At 40.4% G+C, this 25724-nt stretch overlaps 1 protein-coding gene across 7 annotated transcripts in view; it reads right to left on the bottom strand.

Moving 5' to 3' along the window:
* The window catches only part of LOC126195139 (rho GTPase-activating protein 17-like), a 354101-nt gene that overhangs the window by 130606 nt on the left and 197771 nt on the right, over positions 1-25724 (bottom strand). For all 7 annotated transcript variants that reach the window (XM_049933640.1, XM_049933639.1, XM_049933638.1 and 4 more), the window contains exons 3-4: positions 13897-14038; positions 9289-9359 (exon numbers count right to left, since the gene is read on the bottom strand). In XM_049933640.1, the coding sequence (XP_049789597.1) occupies positions 9289-9359; positions 13897-14038 (213 nt within the window). The remainder of the gene's footprint in view (positions 1-9288; positions 9360-13896; positions 14039-25724) is intronic.

Here is a 25724-nt window from a genome sequence, read left to right as displayed (position 1 = left end):
TGGGACCTGCAAACACAACTGTTTTTTCTGAATACATATCAGATGTCGCTTCCAGATTGATGTGAGAATGTTAAAATGTCTCTATGTCTCTTGCTTCCATACATATCATCTGCCCACTGCTCTCTCATTGGCTACGTAAAACCAGCTCCTGACACACCCCCTTCATTCTCATCACGCAGCATGGCAAACGCCAACAACATCGCAGCACGAAACAAGTTAAGTATGTCACTGGCCCCTATCTAGAGTTTCACTGTCTCCTGCAGAAATGAATATTATTTTTGAGTATTAGTCCAATTTTAAATTCAATTCAATTCCGATTACAAACAGATTCAAGCAAGGTGCAGTTTAAACTTGGCAGATGTTCACGAAAAGCCAAAGCAAGCCGTATAGATTGGCATCATAATCTAATTTGCTGCAAGCTCACCACTCTACTCCTCACACTTGTCCTATTTCTCAGGAAGCTGGTGTGACTGGTCCCACGCCAACCCTTCCATAGTGCTGTGCTTGAGTAACTGTAAAACATGGTGCAGGTCATATGTAACAACAGCAACTAATACACAAGTAAAATTTCACAGTCACGATTCAGTCCCATTCTCGAAGTTTTGCTCATCCCACGATCTACTGATGCCTGTTTGTACTATTCCACGACAAGTCTTACTGCTGTAATTTATTCTAGCAATAACAATTACAGTCAGTTTAGTATGATTTATTTCTTTTGTTACACACTTCCATTTCAACCAGATAATCTTATATCGGTACGTGAACGGCGACCAAATGTCTCTTTTTCCAACTGTTGATGTGAGTCTTCAGTCCTGAGACTGGTTTGATGCAGCTCTCCATGCTACTCTATCCTGTGCAAGCTTCTTCATCTCCCAGTACCTACTGCAACCTACATCCTCCTGAATCTGCTTAGTGTATTGATCTCTTGGTCTCCCTCTACGATTTTTACCCTCCACGCTGCCCTCCAATGCTAAATTTGTGATCCCTTGATGCCTCAAAACATGTCCTACCAACCGATCCCTTCTTCTAGTCAAGTTGTGCCACAAACTTCTCTTCTCCCCAATCTTAGTCAATACCTCCTCATTAGTTACGTGATCTACCCACCTAATCTTCAGCATTCTTCTGTAGCACCACATTTCGAAAGCTTCTATTCTCTTCTTGTCCAAACTGCTTATCGTCCATGTTTCACTTCCATACATGGCTACACTCCATACAAATACTTTCAGAAACGACTTCCTGACACTTAAATCTATACTCGATGTTAACAAATTTCTCTTCTTCAGAAACGATTTCCTTGCCATTGCCAGTCTACATTTTATATCCTCTCTACTTCGACCATCATCAGTTATTTTACTCCCTAAATAGCAAAACTCCTTTACTACTTTAAGTGTCTCATTTCCTAATCTAATCCCCTCAGCATCACCTGATTTAATTTGACTACATTCCATTATCCTCGTTTTGCTTTTGTTGATGTTCATCTTATATCCTCCTTTCAAGACACTGTCCATTCCGTTCAACTGCTCTTCCAAGTCCTTTGCTGTCTCTGACAGAATTACAATGTCATCGGCGAACCTCAAAGTTTTTACTTCTTCTCCATGAATTTTAATACCTACTCCGAATTTTTCTTTTGTTTCCTTTACTGCTTGCTCAATATAAAGATTGAATAATATCGGGGAGAGGCTACAACCCTGTCTCACTCCTTTCCCAACCACTGCTTCCCTTTCATGCCCCTCGACTCTTATAACTGCCATCTGGTTTCTGTACAAATTGTAAATAGCCTTTCGCTCCCTGTATTTTACCCCTGCCACCTTCAGAATTTGAAAGAGAGTATTCCAGTTAACGTTGTCAAAAGCTTTCTCTAAGTCTACAAATGCTAGAAACGTAGGTTTGCCTTTTCTTAATCTTTCTTCGAAGATAAGTCGTAAGGTTAGTATTGCCTCACGTGTTCCAACATTTCTACGGAATCCAAACTGATCTTCCCCAAGGTCTGCTTCTACCAGTTTTTCCATTCGTCTGTAAAGAATTTGCCTTAGTATTTTGCAGCTGTGACTTATTAAACTGATTGTTCGGTAATTTTCACATCTGTCAACACCTGCTTTCTTTGGGATTGGAATTATTATATTCTTCTTGAAGTCTGTGGGTATTTCGCCTGTCTCATACATCTTGCTCACCAGATGGTACAGTTTTGTCATGACTGGCTCTCCCAAGGTCATCAGTAGTTCTAATGGAATGTTGTCTACTCCCGGGGCCTTGTTTCGACTCAGGTCTTTCAGTGCTCTGTCAAACTCTTCACGCAGTATCTTATCTCCCATTTCATCTTCATCTACATCCTCTTCCATTTCCATAATATTGTCCTCAAGTACATCGCCCTTGTATAAACCCTCTATATACTCCTTCCACCTTTCTGCCTTCCCTTCTTTGCTTAGAACTGGGTTGCCGTCTGAGCTCTTGATATTCATACAAGTGGTTCTCTTCTCTCCAAAGGTCTCTTTAATTTTCCTGTAGGCAGTATCTATCTTACCCCTAGTGAGACAAGCCTCTACATCCTTACATTTGTCCTATAGCCATCCCTGCTTAGCCATTTTGCACTTCCTGTCGATCTCATTTTTGAGACATTTGTATTCCTTTTTGCCTGCTTCATTTACTGCATTTTTATATTTTCTCCTTTCATCAATTAAATTCAATATTTCTTCTGTTACCCAAGGATTTCTATTAGCCCTCGTCTTTTTACCTACTTGATCCTCTGCTGCCTTCACTACTTCATCCCTCAAAGCTACCCATTCTTCTTCTACTGTATTTCTTTCCCCCATTCCTGTCAATTGTTCCCTTATGCTCTCCCTGAAACTCTCTACAACCTCTCGTTCTTTCAGTTTATCCAGGTCCCATCTCCTTAAATTCCCACCTTTTTGCAGTTTCTTCAGTTTCAATCTGCAGTTCATAACAAACAGATTGTGGTCAGAATCCACATCTGCCCCTGGAAATATCTTACAATTTAAAACCTGGTTCCTAAATCTCTGTCTTACCATTATATAATCTATCTGATACCTTTTAGTATCTCCAGGATTCTTCCAGGTATACAACCTTCTTTTATGATTCTTGAACCAAGTGTTAGCTATGATTAAGTTATGCTCTGTGCAAAATTCTACCAGACGGCTTCCTCTTTCATTTCTTCCCCCCAATCCATATTCACCTACTATGTTTCCTTCTCTCCCTTTTCCTACTGACGAATTCCAGTCACCCATGACTATTAAATTTTCGTCTCCCTTCACTACCTGAATAATTTCTTTTATCTCGTCATACATTTCATCAATTTCTTCATCATCTGCAGAGCTAGTTGGCATATAAACTTGTACTACTGTAGTAGGCGTGGGCTTCGTGTCTATCTTGGCCACAATAATGCGTTCACTATGCTGTTTGTAGTAGCTAACCCACACACCTATTTTTTTATTCATTATTAAACCTACTCCTGCATTACCCCTATTTGATTTTGTATTTATAACCCTGTAATCACCTGACCAAAAGTCTTGTTCCTCCTGCCACCGAACTTCACTAATTCCCACTATATCTAACTTTAACCTATCCATTTCCCTTTTTAAATTTTCTAACCTACCTGCCCGATTAAGGGATCTGACATTCCACGCTCCGATCCGTAGAACGCCAGTTTTCTTTCTCCTGATAACGTCCTACTGAGCAGTCCCCGCCCGGAGATCCGAATGGGGGACTATTTTACCTCCAGAATATTTTACCCAAGAGGACGCCATCATCATTTAATCATACAGTAAAGCTGCATGTCCTCGGGAAAAATTACGGCTGTAGTTTCCCCTTGCTTTCAGCCGTTAGCAGTACCAGCACAGCAAGGCCGTTTTGGTTAATGTTACAAGGCCAGATCAGTCAAGCATCCAGACTGTTGCCCCTGCAACTACTGAAAAGGCTGCTGCCCCTCTTCAGGAACCACATGTTTGTCTGGCCTCTCAACAGATACCCCTCCGTTGTGGTTGCACCTACGGTACGGCCATCTGTGTCGCTGAGGCACGCAAGCCTCCCCACCAACGGCAAGGTCCATGGTTCATAAACTGCTTGGTACATTATTGGAGTTTCTCATAATCAAATATAATACTGATCTGGGTTCAGTCAAGTAATGTATTTTTAAGGATGACATTTTTGCTTTTGAATGTTACCTCTACTTAAAAAAGGAGCATTAATGTTTGTGTACTGTATCCGTATATGTACAGTAAGAGAAATTTTATTGCAAACCTGTTCAAATACAACAACAATTTGTAAGTTGATAGAATTTAGTGCTATTTCCTCCTGTGTTTCACAAATCTGTCAAATTTTAAGCAGAGCAATAGACAGTTGTAGTGGCTCCTTTATAGTTTATCGCGTAGACCTGACACTGGCACTGTGCGAGCCAGCTGTCACGTGATCGTTCTATCAATGCATATACTGCATTGGGCGCCTCGGGTTATTGGAACTCACAAGTCTGTCTATAAAAGAGTATCGTTTACCCAGACATGCACTTCCAAATTCTCCAAAATAAATCTGCACGTGACTTCAATAGGCCAAGCTTCATCTGCAAATGTTAAGATAACCCCTGTATACTCTACTAAACAACATAAAAATGTTGACCTCAGCAGCAACAATTTAATCTGTGAATATAAGACAACCCTGTGTTTTTTGAATGATGAATTTGGGAAAAAACTTTGTCTTATAATCAGGTACGTATGCTACAATATAGTTCCATAAGTTGCTTTCCAGAAGCCCCAAAAATTGAAGAACTGTCACTTATGCATTGTAGCTCCATGACAAATGTGAAAATTTTTCTTTCAGCTACACACTCCTGTGTGGATTTTATTTTATTTTTGTTTACTTAGGTTTTTTTTTTTTTTTTTTTTTTTTTTACCACGTTAAGGATTTCATTACAAAGTTGCCAGACTTAAGACACTTCTCAAAAGATATCAAAAACTGCAACATCCAGCTGAGACCACAAACACACCATTTTACCCACTATTGTTTGAGAACACCACTGCTGTTCTGGTAAAAACTCACTGGAGAAAGATTTACCACCAGTCACATTTTTAAATGGGTAGTTTACTTCATTGGATCCAATTTTGAGCCTACACCCATCATCAGAAAGCAGCAGTGATCTTGTGTACAAATTTCACATTTTTGTCTTGTTCATGTTTCAGTGCATCACATGTCAAGGAAGCAAACTCCTATGATGTAATGTAGTGCCTTCCTTCAAGACAGAAACATGGAATCAGCATACAAAATCACCACTGCCATCCAACAGCAGGCCTAGGCCCAAAACTGATTGTGGTCAAATAAATGCCCGATTCAAAAATTGTGGCTGGCTGTAACTCTTTCTTCACTATAGCATACTGTAAAGATCAGAAGTCATATAGATCATCAGTTGTCAGACCTAATATCTCTATGTTACCATATGCATGATACACATTGAAATTTACCATCAAGAAGTGTCTTCATAAACAAACTAAGATTGCTACCCAATCCATACTGAGCAGGAGATATGCACCTTTCAGGAAAACAGCTTTTCTCCAGCAACATTCATGGAGAAGATTTTTCTGTTTTCTCTGCTATGAAGAATTACCATCCAGTGAGATAGATAGGGGGAGGTGGTGGGGTAGGGATAAGGGGACGGGGGACTACCGTATTTACTCGAATCTAAGCCGCACTTGAATCTAAGCCGCACCTGAAAAATGACACTCGAAATCAAGGAAAAATTTTTTTTTTCCGAATCTAAGCCGCACCTGACATTTGACGCTCTAAATTCAAGGGGAGAGAAAAGTTTTAGGCCGCACCTCCAAATCGAAACAAAGTTGGTCCACTGTAATATGAGACACAATTTAGGTCGAATGAATGACGATACAGCTACAGTAGTTTGGTTCGAGTCTTAAGCTTAGCAATTAAGCTTTACCATGTAGCCATTGCTATGCGTCAGGTGCTCCGTCCGTATTTATACGGGTATCATTCCTTTTTCACGTGCTTCGTCTGGTTTGAATTGATTGCTTATTTTTCTTTGATTTGATAAGTGCCGTTCTCTTTGTTATACTGTACTGTGTCACGCATTGTTTGTCGCATTCTGATAATGAGCGTTTACGGCCTGTCGCCGCTTGCGGCATGACTTGCTTTTGTGCGCGCTAACACCGCAAAAAAAAAAAAAAAAGGAGAGGAGAAGAAGAAGAAGAAGAAGAAGAAAGAGAGAGAGAGAGAGAGAGAGAGGAATTGTCTCATTACCAAAACAATGGTGAGAGACAGCTATTTGTTGTTACTTACACTGCTGCTTTCTTTGATAATGATCAACAAGAACCAAATAACAGACTGCATATGATAGAAGATGTTCTGAACGAGAGTTTAGTGAAAATTTTTCTCCGTTTGAAAATCTTTGCAGACGCTTCTGTAGTACATTACATTTTGCACAGAAATTAGAGTCATCTTAGATTTAAAAATCTTGTCAGTTGCCGTGCTTCATTTCTGACTGTATCACTATTAGGCATAAGAATAATACGAATATATACATGACATGATATGTATATTATTTCGCGTTTGCTGTTGTCTCACTCTAGTTTTGTAGTTTATTAGGCAGACAGGATTTAAATGAGATAGCAGCAAACACGAAAGAATACATGGCAAAATGTTAATATTCGTATTATTCTTACGGTGAAGAGAATACTGCATGTGATTCACAATTCATAAAAGTTCTTATTAGCAACGATCTCTTGTCACAGGTAGGAAAAAATTCAGAATGCAGAGTTGGCCATATTGACGAACATCCCAGACAGTCTTGCCAGTCGGATTTTCGTAGTACGTTGAGATGCTGCTACATTCGAAGATGAACAATATGGAATTTGTATTTACTTCGTTGGATAATGTATGAAAATGCAGTGGTCGAAACTCGAGGCGAAGAAAAAAAAGCTCGTCTTCTGCCTTTTTCTTTTTATTTACTGACGCAGAGGTTTTGTCGCCAGTATTTATCATTGTGCCTGCAAAGCATGCCTGTGTAGCGCTACATAATTCGACGGCAGAAGTTAGTTGTGGCGGCACCTACCAACATTTTTCTTCCGCTTACTTTGCACTCGATTCTACGCCACAGGCGCGATTTTGGATTACAAAAATCGGGAAAAAAAGAGCGGCTTAGATTCAAGTAAATATGGTACTAATAATTATGAAATGCTTTACTAACTTTATCTTCACACACACTATAAGAGGATTCGTACATATAGTTTTATTTTGCAAGGGGGAGAATAAATAAATAAAAACCTGAACAGCACAAAAAAGCCTTAGAGTCTGCAATCAGGATCAAACACTTATTATCAAAGTTTGTAAGTACATATGATGATCGCTTCTTTTTCTTTGATCACAATGAAATATACTTTATTTAAAATAACAGTACAAACATTGTGTGAAGACTTTCATTATCTTGCCAAAGAATTTACAAAATACCCCATTTCAACCAAGAAAAATTAAGACATCAGTTCTACAACTTTGCTTCTGCCATTTTTGCAGCACATGGCAGTAGCAGCAAATGATGGTGCAGTCTGTGGATCGTAAGTGTCGTCTGTGGATCGTAAGTGTCATACAATAAACTTGGACAGTTGTCAACATAACGCCATCAAGATGTTAGTTTGTGGTTGCATCATAAAGTTATTCTCAAATGAATGCATCAACTTACAAGCTCAATTCTCGTCGTTTGCAGGAAATTTTAATTTTGTACTTTAACATGAAGAAATCTGCAGCTGAGGCTCATACAGTGCTCGACAAGACCTGTGGTGAGGCACCTATTAGTGAAAGAACATGCAGAGAATGGTTCCAACACTGCAAAAACAGCGATTTTGATGTATAAGACTGGCATACTGATGGAAGATTGAAGGTTTTTGAAGCTACTGAAACAAGAGGAGATCACTACCGAAAGCAGTTGATGTGTTTGAGCAAGCACTGAAACACTCAAGAGGAGATCACTATCGAAAACAACTAACATGTTTGAGCCGAGTACTGAAAGAAAACTGGCCATAATATAGCAATAGACATGAAAAAGTGATTTGGAAGCATGACAATGCTTGACCTCAGGTCACAAAACCCAACAATAACATACTTGGAAACAATGAATTGGGAAGTACTACGCCTTCCGCCATATTCTCCAGACACTGCTCCCTCTGAATAACCACCTTTTTTGGTCAATGGCATACAGCCTGGATGACCAGCGTCTCCCATTATATGAACAAGTGCAAAATTGGATCAATTCAAGGATCTCTTCAAAAGACAGGCAGTTCTTCAGTCGCGAGATTCGTATGCCGGCCAAAAGACGAGAGAAAGTAGTGGCCAGCTATGACCAGTGTCTTGAATCATACATTTTGTCAGTTTTTCATGAAAAAACCTTTAACTTCAAGAAAAAAAGGTGGAAGCAAAGTTGTAGACCTAAAACATATTCAATATGCCTTATTTCCTCACATCCTGACAAGATACGAAAAAATGAGACCTTAATTACTTACACTTTATATGTAGGTTTTTCCAATATGATTCATCCAATTTTACAAAACTATATCTTCTACATGAATAAAGATAGAAATCTGGGGCGGATTTTGACTTACACATTGGACAACAGAGTTTTTATTTTCATAAGACCCATCAGAATTTTAACAAAGGTATATATATATCTTATCATATATGCAAATTCAAACTTGGGGTGCTTTTTACTATTATATTTAGGTTCATAAATCTTCAATGGACTCTCCACATCATGAATGCTGAACATCAAGATGATAATCAATCTTATCTCATATATTTGTGAGCAATGGAAGCTTTCACAAACTCCCACAAACAAATCACATACCATGAGAGGCAACATTTGAAGTCAATGGTGCAATGCACGATCTGTACATCCATTCAATGCTGCACCCTCAACAAAAATCACGCCAAATAGCTGTGCCTGAATTGCTCCCAATGAAATGAAGAGTGCAAAACACTTTTTGTGACAGTGTTATCACCATCTTGAGTCAAAACACACTGAGCAATGAACAGGTGTGCACCAGTTGCACCAGGGGGACTCCTCCTGGCAACCATATAAACCAGCCAGCACCACTTTATAACAAATGCCAACATAAACTTTTAATTTTGACTGGTAAGTTAAAATTAACCCAAAGTTTCCATCTTTAGTCTGTAGAAGATACAGTCCTGTTTTTGAAGTGCCCTGTATTCAGCAAAATATTTTTCATGGCTGTGTTAAGAATAAATTTACAAAAGAAATACATAATACCAAAAACTGGAACTCACCCTAAAAGGCAACTATCACCTGTCCCACTTTCTTGCATCGTAGCTCCTAGGATGTATTCTGGAATCTTTTTCTGTGTCAAAGAAAATTATTGGTCAATATTTTAGTCAATTTCCAAAATAAACATATTTCAGAGTAATGACTACAGCTGCTGTCTATACTCTAAATACATCTTCTACTCACCAAGTGGCAGCAGGAGAAAAGACACGTAATAGATGTGGAAATATAGGACCTTTGAGAGCCAGTGATTCTTTCTTCTGGCAGAAGCTTGGTTTGATACATGGGAAAGTGTTACAAAGTTTTTCAAGAAACTGAACTGGCAGGCTCTTGAAGACAGATGTAAATTATTCTGAGAAAGTCTGCTAACAAAGTTTCAAGAACCAGCAGTAAACGATGACACTAAGAATATACTACAACCCCCAACAAATCACTCATGTTGGGATTACAGCAGGCACAGAGGCATTCAAACAATCACACTTCCCGCACTCTGTATGTGAATGTAACGGGAAGAAACCCTAATAACTGCTACAATGGGATGCACCCTCTGCTGTGCACTTCAAAGTGGTTTGCAAGGTATAAATGTAGATTTAGATGTAAAAGGGAAAGGAAGATAGATGGAAGAAAAGAACTGTTGAGGTTTAGGAAATAAAAATAGCTACAGAAAAGTTGCCCAGAACCCCAGATCAAGGGAGGCTTACCAGACAGGATGAGAAGCCTTCCACCTTTAAGTTCTCAGGTCTTTCCTTCACATCCTGTCCAGCAACTCTGCCCTGAACCTGGATTCCGGACAACTTTCCCCCCCTAACTCCTCCCATTTCCAAAACTACATCAGTCCTTTTCTTCATACTGCTTCCTTTCCCCTCAACCCTTCTGCAAAAAAAAAAAAAAAAAAAAATAAGACACAGTGGCTCCGAAAGCTCACTCATTTCCACATACTTTTGTATGTATTTTCTCACATTATTGCTTACTGAGTAATTTTTTATCTGCCTACGTTATATTTCATTAACTCTAAAGACAAGAGTGGGTTTAAAAATAACAAATGGAAAGTACTTCAAGAGAAATTAAAGAGGTTAGTCGCTGTAATATTTGAAATTTTCCCGGCGAATCAACTGTTCAAAAAGATTTTGGCTTGCAGCCAGTTGTCGTAAACTTCTGATATTTCGGCTGGACAACTGCCAGCCATCTTCAGGTGAGCCGAATGAGGACTGACAAAGACGTTCTCCACTCCATCTCATATAGTGCGCTGATAGTACAGCCGTGCATGCGTTGCAGTCATGGAGACAAAAGGACCACTCCGCCCAGCGGCAGCGCCCTTGCTGATGGAACTGCAAGACTCGGCTGCATCATGCTATATCGTGGGACTGGGTGGATGGAGTGACTTCAGCCAAGTTTGATTGGGTATATAAGGCTGCTAGTTCCCAGCAGATGTCGAAATTTGATTGCTTGGTACCACAACAGCTGACGCCACAGGAAATAACTGCACGACGTTCCATGGTTAATTTCACAGAGAAGATTTTAGACAATGCGACAGTGTCAGTTTTGGGCAAAGGTATTAATTTTGCACCTACACCAAGTGTAGTACCTCTTATAAGTTTTGTAAGTAGTGTTGAACAACCTGTACGCCGCCTTCTTATCGATGCTGCTGAAGAAATAAGAAGGGAAACTGGTCGGGTTCTTCTGAAAGCACCTCCAACGCAGTAATATAACCGCTGAAGAAAGGGCTGCACTATGGAACCTCCGAGAAGATCCGGAAATAGTGGTGCTGAAGGCTGATAAAGGTAATTCTACACTTTTTCTACCTCGTGGGTTGTATTTGGAGAAAATGTATAGTCTACTTAGTGATACTACGTATAGGAGAATTGATCAAGACCCAACAGCACATGTGCAACAAAAGACGTGTGCACTTTTGAACTCTTCCTCATTAGCTCCAGAGACCATCAAGCTGTTAAGACCACATGGCAGCGCACCATCGAGACTGTATGGTCTTCCTAAAGTGCATAAAGAAGGTCTGCCTTTATGGACTATAGTAAGTAATACTGACGTATCCACATATGATTTAGCCAAACACCTAGCTTCTTTGCCGAGACCACCTGTTCGCAAATGTTCACATCATATATGGAACTATGCTGACTTTATCAACAGACTGGGGGCTCTCCACATAAGTAGTTCGGATCTTCTAGTAAGTTTTGCTGTAGTTTCCCTTTCCACAAAAGTACCTCTTGCGGATTCCTTGATTCTAATTGGTCAACAGTTTGAATCAGACATTATTGCTTTGTTTCGACATGCTCTTTCTTCAACTTGTTTTATGTTTAACCAGGAATATTTTGAACAGTCTGACCATGTCGCCATGGGCAGCCCTCTGTCTCCTCTGGTGGCTAACCTTTTTATGGAGGATTTTGAGGAGAGAGCACTTGAATCAGCGGTTTGTAAACCAACTGTTTTTTGGAGATACGTCAATGATACTTTCATAGTGTGGCCCCACAGAGAAGAAAAGTTAATGGTGTTTTTTCATCATCTTAACTCCATCCATGAGAATATCAAATTTACTATGGAACTAGAGAATGATTGTTGTTTTTCATTCCTGGATGTTTTGGTTAAACGAAAGAGTGACGGCTCGGTGGGACATTCTGTTTATCGTAAGCCCACTCACACTGATTTGTACTTGCACTCTTCAAGTTGCCATCACCCATCCCACATCATGAGTGTACTTAAAACCCTTGTGCACAGGGCACATATGGTGTCGGATGCAGAGAATTTGCCTAAGGAACTCGCACAGCATTTAAGGACAGTGTTCAGAGACAATGGATACTCAACCCCGCTAATTAACAGGGCCTTCTCAATTGGAGCCAGGAACCAGGAAGTGGATAAAGAGGAGAACGCGCCAGCCAAGTCCCTAGCTTTTCTTGCCTTCATTGGAAGTATCTCCTTAAAAATAGCAAGGATTCTTAATAATTTTCACATGAAAGTGGTTTTTCGTCCACCTTCAAAGATTTCAGATTTGCTGGGATCAGTGAAGGATGATTTGTTACTGCGGAAGGCGGGAATTTACAAAATAATGTGTCAATGTGGTATGGCCTATATAGGACAGGCAACGCATACAGTCGAAGAGCGTTGTACGGAACATCAACGTTGCACTCGCCTACTGCAACACAGTAAGTCTGCAGTTGCATAACATTGTATTTCTAACGGACATTCAATGGAGTATGACAAAACTTCAATTTTGGCCACAGCAACAACTTTTTGGGACTCCATTATCAAAGAATCCATTGAAATACGTATTGCAGGAAATCTAATGAACCGTGACAGTGGTTACCAATTGAATAACGCATGGAATCCCATCATTTCCGAAATTTGCTTGAGATGAAGACATAGGAAGACTTTGATAGCTGCAGCCAGCAACAATACCAACGGCAGCTGAGTCTTGCAGTTCCACCAGTTATGGCGCTGCCGCTGGGCAGTGTGGTCTTTCTGTTTCCGCGACTGCAGCGCATGTGCGGCAGTACTATCAGCGCACTATATAAGACGGAGTGGAGAACGTCTTAGTCAGTCCTCATTCGGCTCACCTGAAGATGGCTGGCAGTTGTCCAACCGAAATATCGCGCAATGAAGTTTACGATGAACGGCTGCAAGCCCGAAATCTTTTTATAACAGGTTAGTCCCTGTTTTCTGACCACCTTATTTTAATACACTTCTTAATTATTCTGTCACGATTCTTGGAGTCTGTACCATGATACCTGTCTTATCACATTTCATCTCACAATTATACTTTATGATTGGATATGAAAGGACTAGTACTATAGTCCAGGACCGTGCAATACAGGGGAATATTAAGACATGGAGTCCAGGAAACTTTGCAAACATGATACAGCATTTCATTTAATCAATGATTTGGGATCCATCACTCAATTTATTAATGTTTCGCTCCTTAGTTTGCTTATGATTTCATCGCAAACTTCAGTACTGAATAGGAATTTGGTCAATCATTTTCCTTATTATGGCCTATCCTCTTGCAGATATGTAGGTAACTGTAGTTATTTATTTCTAGAATTTGATGAATGAAGGATACACTCTAAAATAAAATTAAAAATCTAAGTGATCTAAATTAATGTCATTTACTAAGTAATATCATTTACAGAAGCAAATCATCCACTTCAATCTTCCAAACTGCTACAGCTCAAGTACCATTTAGAGTAATGTGCTTCGAATTGTTGAACAACTTCAAGAGGGCACACAGCTATGCAAGTCTTTGTGGTTTAATTTTTGAGAAGCATATGAATAAAACAGCAAGAAACTCACAGAAGTTTGAATAGGGGGAATTGCTACTCCATATCTGACATAATAACTCACACTGGGAGATATATGACCTACACCCAGAAACAGGTAACAACAAAGGGAACACAACAATAATTTCAATTTACAGAGAACAAAAAAACAAATTTTGTGTTTATGTATAATGCATAAAGAAGAGGATATGGTAACACAAGTGGACAGAGAAGGATTGGGCTCTAAAAGGAAGAACTTATGTCATTATTTTTATTGATAGTGTTTGCTACAGTGTTAAATTTTATAGTTTCATATTAAAGAAGGAAAAAATGTCATTTTATACTTACGACTCTTTTGTCGATCTCTTGCCCTTGATAGGGGAAACAGTTGGTCAGTTTCTTCCCTGTATTCTGACATGCTGTTCGTATGTAGTCTACTCTTCGGTCTGCTTCTATTAAATCGTCTGACAGCACTTCTGTTTTTCCAGCTCTGAAACAGAATGATGCAGCACATTGTGTGTACCAGAAATTATCTGCCACAGTCTTTTTGTATTTCCGCATATGTATTAAGTAAGGCAAGCTGAAAATACCCTACCCAGCACAGAAATGCTCTTTATATCACTGAAATACTGTTTCCATTACAGTGATATGACTATAATTACATACCAACTTCATATGTACTACCTTATTGGCCAAAATACAAACTGCAGCCTTAATTCAGAACTCAATGCAGAGAAATTTATGTCACACTACCTGTTTACAAAATCCGTCCACAATAAGATCACTCTTTATCACCTTTTTTTTTTGTTTTACATTGTAATGTACATAAATTACACAGAAATACCAACACTCATGACGTCACAGTTTAATTTCATTACCCATACCTGTTTCATCACCATCAGTATTTTCATCATTTTTTCCAACATACAGTGTCCTTGATACCATGCAGAGCATTAGGCATGCAGAACTTCTGGAATCCTCTGACGACAGTGTTAGGTTATACAGGGTGTTTCAAAGTCCTTGCAGTAAACGTCTAGGGGTGATAAATCATGTCATAGGGAATAATTTTTGTTACAGATAAAATGTTCGCTGACATTTGCTGGCAACACTAGGTGGCTTTTATAATTGGTTATGCACTTGATACACAGCAAAGCTTCAGCATTCTGTGGAATCTGCACGTAATATGTGTTGCCTATGATTCAATCATCTGCTACACATGAAAGGGGGTAGGCCAAGCTTCTAAGACACCATTCCCCTCACTCATTTTTAGAGTTTTGTTGTTGAAAATCACTCTTAAAATTTACTGGGACAGGTAATATGCAGAAGCAGCACACCTGGTTAGTAGACCCTGCTAGTTCTGTGACATCTCAGGGCTCGTGAATTCAATAAAAAGATAACTAGAGTTGCAGGGAAGTATCAGCAAACATCTCGAATATAATTTGTTCACCATGCCATGATCTGTTACACCCAAGATGTTTGATGCAAAGACTTCAAAACAACCTGCATTTTGCACCATGAATAGAGAATCCACTCAACAAGGCAGACTGATGGCTTCTCTAGTCTTGTCAGATACAATGAGTACATGATCCCTTTCTAAAAGACAATCTGAATTAGTTTAGCCTGATTTTAAATGACTTCTTTAAGATACTACCAAAAACATGCAGTTTTTAAGTCATACCTTCAGGTATAAGGACTAGTTTCATCCTAAATGCAGCAATTTAATCCTATACTTCAGGTGTGAGGTGACCTTTTAAGTGCACGCAACACTAGCATATCTGTCTTGTTGTGCAGTGTACCAGTTCTGCGGTTCCAAACAGTAACTACAAGTCTATCCAAACAGTAACTACAAGTCTATCATTAATTCTGTTGTCATCCAGCCTTTTTCTCAGCAACAAATCACTAACCCTTTTCACAAATTTTCTTAGGACAAAGTTTTCAATTTCAGAATAAAACCGGGAGGGAGGGGTGTGTGAACTTCCTTCCCTCTGCAGTAACTGCTAACTTCACCATGTTAACCTCTCTCTCTCTCTCTCTCTCTCTCTCTCTCTCTCTCTCACTCCCCCCCTCAAATACTTGTCAGTCCTATACAGTTCACTGTCTTTATGATGCTCATAATTCTATTATTTAGAAGGCATTTTACCAGTTATTTACTGTTCAGATTCTTGTGTTACTATAAGATAAACAATAACTACAAAAAAACATCAAGAGGTTTACCACACTGCGTTAAGTCTGGTCATCAACCTATTAGGAAGACAACTTGTTGTACTTGGTTTTTGTGTTTTGTATTGATATGGGCTCTATGGAAAGATGGCCTGTAGCAAGCAATGCTAACTTACTAATGCTGTCGAAAACTATGATACTTCGATGGCTATATCATCATTCCCGTTTGTAGCGTACATTTTATTCTTATCTATTATGATTGGGCTTTCTTTTGCCACCCAGGTTATTAACACAAATCCTTGGTGATTTATTTTGCCGCTTCAGGAATATGATTTTAAGGAACAGATATTCGATATATTCAGGGTTCCACATGTGAGTGTAATGTTTTCATGCCTACTTAGCTTTTCATTTTACTGATATACGACAATGCGAAATTTGCACCTCTCTTATGAAATTACAGTTGCAGTAGACATCTCTGATATTTCAGCATACAGCTTTAAAAATTGGCAGGACTGAAATTTTGTTTCTTCACTTAAACTACACTTCACTTGAACTACACAGACTACCTATCCAGATGCCAGGAATGTTGCCATGGAAATACATCTGTGTAATGCATCTAAGCGTTGAGTAGTGAGATAAAATTTAACTGCAACAGCAGTCTTTGCCTTTAGATTAAGCAAACTATCCAGTCCCTTTGCCATGTACTACTATGAACTACAACATGTATCACCTCACATTATTTCTTTTCACAAGAAATATTCCACTCATGTGTGGATTATGTACACATCAAGTGTTGGTAAGAGTTAACGAAGGGCATTGCACATACTTTGAAGTGTATGTTGGTAACATCTTTCTCACTCCATCAGGCAAATACATTGGCAGAAAAACAGCTGATTTAGAGTAGCCAATGACATACTGATAAAATGATATGTATTTTGAGAAAAATAATCTTTTAATTTCGAAGGTGACAACGACAAATATTAACTGTCAACGTGGAAAGAAGTCCGACTGCTTCAGAAAAATATGTGATTTTAACCCATTTAAAAAAAAAATAAAAAATAAATAAATAAAATAAAAAAAAATCCCAGCTTGTACACACTACTTGTTTTGCTCGGAGCAAATACAGCCATCATCTTTAAACGTAAATCCCAACTCAGGGTATGCTATAGATCAGTCTGTCATCAAAATGAAAGATTTCATATTACTGATGAAACAATAACTATTTCAACATAATGAGCGAGTGCACCAAATTGTCAAGATGAGGTAAATGCAGAAAGTGAATGAAAGGCAGTCCACACAAAGGGAACAACTCAAGATTTTCTACATACAGATCACCAGTTGCCTGCATCCAACATCTGCATAAGGCTGTTCCAACACTGCCCCACAGGGTTCACGTGCCCATGAGTGCCAGTCAGCTTGCCAGTGAAACTTGAGATGGAGCAGCCCACTCTACATCCATGCTCTGCTAGCCACTGAACAGTACATGGCACCACAGGGTATGTCCTACAGTACAACTTGTTAGAAATTCTTTCTGTTTCATGTGTGTATGGAGTGCAGGAAGAATTATTACTTAAATGTCTACATAAATGCTGTAATTAATCTAATTTTGTCTTCATGGGCCTAATGGGAGTGATACATATCTGTTGTACTATGAGGGCTATTCATAAAGTAACTTCATTAGATTATTTTTTAAAAAAAATCAGAATGAAGTTACAGGATTTGTTGTGCAATACTGTGAAAGTACACACACTATTTCATATTTCTGCACAGTTTCCAGCCACACTGAGGCATCTGTCGTATTGTCTGATTACCTCTGAAATTCCACAACCACAGAATTTTGCTGCCTGTGACTGAAGCCAACCTAAGACACAGGTTTTCATCATCGCCAAAGCACTTTGAGACAAGCTACCTCTTCATGAGCAGGAAGAGGTGATAATAACTTGGTGTCAAATCAGGGCAGTGAGGAGGATGATCCGATACCTCCATCTGAACTCTTGCAGTTTGGTCACAGTACATAGCACTGTATGCAGGGGGGGGGGGGGGGGGGGGCAGGAAAATTATACCAGAGTTCAACATGCCATGACGTTTGTTTTGAATGGTCCCTCTCAAGTTTGTTAGTGTTCCAACATTAGCTGTGGCATTTCTCTCCAAGAATTCCACTAGCAAAATTCCTTTTCTATTTCACATAACAGTTCCCATGAGTTCCCTGCTGGAAAAGTGTTTGATGACACTTTGTGGGTTTTGCCAGTGACCCAGTACAGCCCCACTGCATTTGTTGCAGTTTTGTTTCTGCATTCACGTTTCGCAACCAAAATCTGTGGAAAATGAAAACAAAGCTCCAAGATGGATCTACAATTTTCTCTACGCCTTTCATCAACCGACTGAAACAGGTCTGCATTCACAATACTTGGTTGACCACTTTTCTCTTCATCATGGATATTGGTTTGCCCGTTTTCAAACATACAGCACCATTCTCTTACGTTTGGCCCCTAAACTACTGTATGGACTTCACCAGATTTACAGTTTTTTCCACAAGAAACCTTAAGTACAGAACATACTTCATACTTCACAAATGTTGGGACTTGATTACAGCAAACATTTCAAAAGCATGTGGCTCAGAGAGGAATAAAGACCTTGATTCTCTGCTGCTCACAGCCTATTCGTTCAAGGTGCATTCCACTGCAACAGTGGTGCCACTATCTCTACTACTATGCACACTATAAGAAAATTGAATTTACTTTATGAATAGCCATTGTATATTCCTAGATTCCTTATTTGTTACTACTGGTTCTTGAAACTTTGTATCTTGGATTTCACAGGATAGTTGACATCTGTATTAAAGCATCTGTCAGTTCAGGGTTTTCAGCTCTTCCAAGGGTCGAACAAACCTGGTAGCATATGTGGTGACCTCCTTTGCACGCATTCAATATTCCTTGTTAGTCCTATATGGGATAGGACCCATACAAATTAGCAATATTCTCGAGTAGGCCACAAGAGTATTTTGTGATCATTATCCTGTCAATGAACTGAAGTCTGCTACCTATTTTACCTAGGACTGACTGTGTGTTTCTTCAATTTCATGTCCCTAAAAATTGAGCTGACTGCCTCCAATGGAGACTCATTGATATTGCAGTCATACGATACAAGTGCACAACTTTCTGTTTTTGAATAATTAAAGCAAGTTGCCAATCTTTGTACCACTTTGAAATCTTATCAAGGTCTCACCGAATAGTTGGTACAGGTTTTCGGACAGTATTTTATCATGGATTTTTTTTGCAAAATGTCTGAGATGATTATTAATACTGCCTGACATGTCATTAATGCGTAACACGAACAAAGGTCCCAACATACTTCCCTGGAGCACACCATATTATGCTGATGTCTCACCATCCAAGAAATCATGCTATGTTGATGCTGAAAACTTATACGAGAGAGTTTTCCTTGCTGTAAGCTACTGTTAGGTTCAAAATTACACATGCTCAAGGATTCTAAACTGACAGCTTTTATATGAGGAAATAATGGTCAGAAATAAACATTTTTGTCACATGAAAATTTATATCTTACAGCAAATGTAACTTAAGGTCACAGCAATAGGTGAAAGCAATAGCCCCCAGTCTCAATGCATTCTTTATAACAACACTGGCAGTCTTTGACCTCTTGGTTCAACATCATTTTGACTCACTGCTTGTGCACATTGTTTAGGATTGTAGCATTAATGGCTGCTCCAACAGTGTTTTCCACAGTATGTACTTAATGGGTATGTTGATTGTTGCTTATTGAGGAATCTTTTCCCACAAAATCCCACACCACCTCCATAAATTCTACTAGGCGAACAATTATTTGACAAGAACTTAAGGCAACTTCCTGTGGCTCGATTAACCCTGTTTCTCAAAAGTTTCTACTGACACTGACAGAAAGAGCCGTACAGAAAATTTTCCCTATCCCTAGCTACAACTCAATCCCACATATGTTACTATGTTATTGCCTAGTTCATGGAATCCCCCAAATGACACATGTTTGCAGTGTTTCCAGTTTTGTAGATATGTGCAAGCACCTTGTGAAGCATGGCTGACCACACTGTGGCCCTCTCCCCTACTGCCTCACCACTGCAATTCTTCAATCACAGGCTCCAACACTGTGGTTGTGAACTGCAGGGATTACTTGGCAAAGGAACTCCACCAGCTGTCAGAGAAATCCACCTACCAACCCAGTCAAGTGACCTCCAGAAATCCATCAGCACCTCCAGGCTCTCCTCAAATCCTGGCCCATCCCAATACCTCCCCCCAGTCTCTCTCTCTCTCTCTCTCTCTCTCTCTCTCTCTCTCTCTCTCTCTCTCTCTCTCCCCTCCCTCACCCCCTACCACTCCCTGCACTCATACCTTCCACATGCCTGCTGAAGTCCATAAGCCCAACCACCCATGACACCACATTGTGGACAGTTACTGTGCCCCCCCAACAGAGAATCGCTGCTCTCATTGAGCAACATCTTCAGCATATTACCTATAACCATATTTCCTATATGAAAGGTGCCAACCATTCCCTCCACAGTTTCTCCAAAGATCCTGTTACTTTGCCGAATGGCATCATGCTCATTGCTATTGATGCCACCTCTTCCTGCACTAACATCTGAAATGCTCACAGCCTTGCCACCATTGAACACTACCTTTCCCAACGCCTGACTGACTCGAAATCTACAACCTCACTTCCTGGTCACCGTAGCAAATGATACCCTCACCTACAACGATCTTACTTCTGATTCGAAGTCATCATCTACAAACAAATCTGTGGTACAGAAGTGGGCACCTGCATGGCACCATCCTACGCCGATCTACGCATGGGCCACCTATACGAATCCTTGATAACCCCCCAGAATCCCAAACACTTCACCTAGTTCAGATTCACTGGTGACATCTTCACAATATGGATTGATGGTGAGGACACGCTATCCACATTACTCCAGAACCTCAACACTTTCTCCCCCATTCACTTCACATGGTCCTCTTCAAACCAACAAGCCACCTTCCCTGGTGCTATTTCAATGTCACGGATGGCTACATTAATACCTTTGTTCATATCAAACCTACTTATCACCAGCGATTCACCAGCGATACCTCCACTTTGACAGCTGTCACTCATTCCATATCGAGAAGTCCCTTCCACACAGCCAACCCATCCATGATCATCACACCTGTAGTGACAATCAATCCCTCTTCAAATATGCCAGGGGTCTCACTTGGGCACCCACAGGCTGAAATTACCTCCCAACCTTGTCCAGAAACAAATTTCCCATGCCCTGTCCATCCAGTCACCTATTACCTCCCACATACACACTGCCAGGCCACAAATATGCACTCCTCACATAACTCAGTACCACCCATGATTGGAGCAACTGAATCACTTTCTCCACCAGAGTTTCAACTACCTCTTGTCGTGCTCTGAAATGAGGAATATCCTACCCACTATCCCCCCAGTGGTATGTTGCCTACCACTGAACCTGCACATCATCTTTTTATGTACATAGAACGAAGCAGTAAATGAAAATTCACTCACCGCTTCAGTCTATATAGATAAAATCGTATCTGTATGAGACCAGGAAAGTCTCTGAAATAATGTCATTTCATGTCTACACTATATCGTTGTCCATACTTACACTACCCCTGCCCCCAACCCTTTGCCACACAGCTCACATCCCTGCAATAGAGCTAAACCAGGGTGTATACGCAGACACGAAAAAAAAAAAAAAAAAAAAAAAATCCTGGATTTTTCCCGGATTTACTGGTTAAAAATACACTTTCTCCTGGGTGAAAACAAACTTTTTCCGTGTTAAGTGACAGTATACTTTCCCTCGGAACTGCAAAACTTTTCAATCTTTTGAATGGTTATGGTTTTAGACACGAGCATAGAATTTCCCGGCACTTAAGAAAACGAAACTCATAGAAAAAGACAACTTTTGGAAATATCTTTAATGTATAGCAAGGTGTATGCTGCATATTTTCGTATTACGGAAGTATACATTGGAATGCCAACAAACACCGCATGTTACTTTCCGAATCATTGAAATCGAGATTGCGATGCGCTTTTGTAAGCCAGTCATAGCTCATATCACGTGATCTCGCCAGCCGATGACAGCGAATGTTCAGAGCATAGGACACGTGATGTAGTCAGCCAACAGCAACATCACAGTTAAGTAGCATGAACACACAAGTTAATGGTTTAAATTAATTTACACTGTGTTGCTACAAGAAAAGCAAAGCTTTCACATGTTAGTATTGGTCTCTAAGGTTAATAAGCTGCAAGAGAAGCTAAGCTTTCGCATATAACATTGATCTTTTTTTGCACAAGTTACACTTAAAGATATATCACACAAATGTGACAGTAAAACTTTTAATAATGACATAAATGTCTGATCTTCAGGGTTTGACATTCTTCTAAATGGCTCATCATCAAAGAGTTGATTTTTAAATGACAGTCAAACGCTCTGTGATTTAAGAAATTCATGGAACATTCTCGCACATAGTTCAACTTGTGTAAAAGGATATTTACTTTGAAAGCAATACTTTTCAAACCAGCATTCGCAATATTTTCCGGCGACCTAAGAACTTACATTATGTCATAAAAGAAGCAAGACATCACAGGATACTCCAAGAGCATCGGAATTTCGTGAACTACACTAAAATGTGCACATTTAAAGTGCACATTCAATGTCCAGATTCCCAATGAAGTAGACTTCGAACTGGTATTAAGCTTTTCAGTGTGGATTTTGGGATGTAAAGTTTCTTGGAGCACCAGTACTGTATTGTATCATGTTTGGTTTTTTTTGTGGCATAATGCCATACATGCTAGAACATGAAAACGTGCACTTGAAATGCAACAACAGTTGAAACTAGCCAGCACTGTGGAATTAAGCATTTCGTTTCAAATACATTGACTGCCTCTGCGGAGAAGGTTAATAAAAGTCAAATTTCTTTAGCAAACAGACAAAAATAACTTCATTGTTCTGCAAAGTGATTAATGCTTGACTGTCAGAAAGGTGTAAATAAAATAAAATCTGAAACTAGTAACATATTTTAGCCTTCCGTAATTATGTGAATGTATTTTAATTCACCTGACAGCTCCCGGCCTCAGATATCCATTTTGTTTTCATTTGATGTGAGAGTAAACAAAGAGAAACAGCAAAATCACTAAATGTAAACATGGGTCACGTGGAGACTACCCACTATAACTCAGACGGCTCTGCGCATCAGCCCCGGATCTACGGTATTTGCAAACCGGGTCAATACTAAAAAAAAACATAAAAAATCGAATTTTCAAAAATATGTGCATCTTCTAGTGCACATCTTTCTGAAAAGTCTGAAACATAAAAAATATGTATTCGAAGAAATGAAAGACACGTTATTTGGTCTAAGTGTGCCAAAGTGCAGTGCCACGCTTTTTCATACAGCATTCTTCTATCGCACGTCACTGTATTTCGCTCTGTGGAATTGAAAAGTGTATATTTTGTAATGGATGCCATCTGACTACATTCAGGACAGTGGAAACTGAAATGTCCTGTGGTGGCTCTCCTGCTCTCAGTCGGCCGGTTTGACAGCCTGCCCCTCTGTTTTTTTTTTTTTTAAATCTCGCAATTAATATCGGATGGGATTATTTGTAATCAGGAGAACAATAACTCTTCAGAAAATTTGCACTCTTTATTGCCTATTAGCTAATAACTTGCTGTTTTGTGTGACATAAAATTAAATATACACTCCTGGAAACTGAAATAAGAACACCGTGAATTCATTGTCCCAGGAAGGGGAAACTTTATTGACACATTCCTGGGGTCAGATACATCACATGATCACACTGACAGAACCACAGGCACATAGACACAGGCAACAGAGCATGCACAATGTCGGCACTAGTACAGTGTATATCCACCTTTCGCAGCAATGCAGGCTGCTATTCTCCCATGGAGACGATCGTAGAGATGCTGGATGTAGTCCTGTGGAACGGCTTGCCACGCCATTTCCACCTGGCGCCTCAGTTGGACCAGTGTTCGTGCTGGACGTGCAGACCGCGTGAGACGACGCTTCATCCAGTCCCAAACATGCTCAATGGGGGACATATCCGGAGATCTTGCTGGCCAGGGTAGTTGACTTACACCTTCTAGAGCACGTTGGGTGGCACGGGATACATGCGGACGTGCATTGTCCTGTTGGAACAGCAAGTTCCCTTGCCGGTCTAGGAATGGTAGAACGATGGGTTCGATGACGGTTTGGATGTACCGTGCACTATTCAGTGTCCCCTCGACGATCACCAGTGGTGTACGGCCAGAGTAGGAGATCGCTCCCCACACCATGATGCCGGGTGTTGGCCCTGTGTGCCTCGGTCGTATGCAGTCCTGATTGTGGCACTCACCTGCACGGCGCCAAACACGCATACGACCATCATTGGCACCAAGGCAGAAGCGACTCTCATCGCTGAAGACGACACGTCTCCATTCGTCCCTCCATTCACGCCTGTCGCGACACCACTGGAGGCGGGCTGCACGATGTTGGGGCGTGAGCGGAAGACGGCCTAACGGTGTGCGGGACCGTAGCCCAGCTTCATGGAGACGGTTGCGAATGGTCCTCGCCGATACCCCAGGAGCAACAGTGTCCCTAATTTGCTGGGAAGTGGCGGTGCGGTCCCCTACGGCACCGCGTAGGATCCTACGGTCTTGGCGTGCATCCGTGCGTCGCTGCGGTCCGGTCCCAGGTCGACGGGCACGTGCACCTTCCGCCGACCACTGGCGACAACATCGATGTACTGTGGAGACCTCACGCCCCACGTGTTGAGCAATTCGGCGGTACGTCCACCCGGCCTCCCGCATGCCCACTATACGCCCTCGCTCAAAGTCCGTCAACTGCACATACGGTTCATGTCCACGCTGTCGCGGCATGCTACCAGTGTTAAAGACTGCGATGGAGCTCCGTATGCCACGGCAAACTGGCTGACACTGACGGCGGCGGTGCACAAATGCTGCGCAGCTAGCGCCATTCGACGGCCAACACCGCGGTTCCTGGTGTGTCCGCTGTGCCGTGCGTGTGATCATTGCTTGTACAGCCCTCTCGCAGTGTCCGGAGCAAGTATGGTGGGTCTGACACACCGGTGTCAATGTGTTCTTTTTTCCATTTCCAGGAGTGCAGGATGCATAAAACCAATGAAGACAAGGGACAAGCAAGAAAGTACACATTTCTTCAATCCTTAGCGCCTAGCATTTTTGCTCTCTAATCTTGCTACAGCTTTACATAGCGTACCTTCCTTTCTGCGAAAGAATCTATTACCTCACCAAAGTTCGTCAAACGTTATGCTACATGAAAAATCGAAATGTCATTATCTAATACTGAAAAAGCTGTTAATATAAATAATACCCCAAGACTGGTGTGGTTTCTCAATCTGATTACGTCTATTTTGTCATTGTCTGCTAGATAAAACAAAATAGGCCTTGCTAATATTGCAGCAATTTTGTAACACACACCAAATAAACGAGACTGTTTTGGCACAAATGGTCATTTTTATATCACGACAGAATACAATTCACGACGTACCAATATCAAATGCCTATTAGGCCTACCACAAGCAAAAAGCTTTGTGTTAGGAAATAGTTTCGTATTTCATTCATACGCACCAGTTTCTCAAGCATGAGATGGAAAAGTAGTATTTTAAAATTTTTATATAAATTCGTAATTGTCTTATTCTTTCATAATTTGTGATGCCCCGTTTCTTCTCCTTCCTCGTCCTAACAAACAATCTTGTCATCACCAATACTGTAGGTGTTCCTGCTATTGTCAAAATTTGTTCGTCGATTAACTTCACTAACCCTGCCAGAATCACCGGTTTAGTTATCCTGCAATTATTCTCCGGTTAGTCGTTGTCCGTACAACACGTTTTCTGCATTACTTCCAGACTAGAACTTAAGCAGCTGCTAGCCGGGGACTGTACAACTGGTCCGTATGGCTAAAAATTTTCTGTCAAAATTTCATTTTCTTAGATAC

This window comes from Schistocerca nitens, chromosome 7, assembly GCF_023898315.1.
Source record: "Schistocerca nitens isolate TAMUIC-IGC-003100 chromosome 7, iqSchNite1.1, whole genome shotgun sequence".
Lineage (NCBI taxonomy): Eukaryota > Metazoa > Arthropoda > Insecta > Orthoptera > Acrididae > Schistocerca > Schistocerca nitens.
This window is presented reverse-complemented; position numbering and strand designations above follow the sequence as displayed.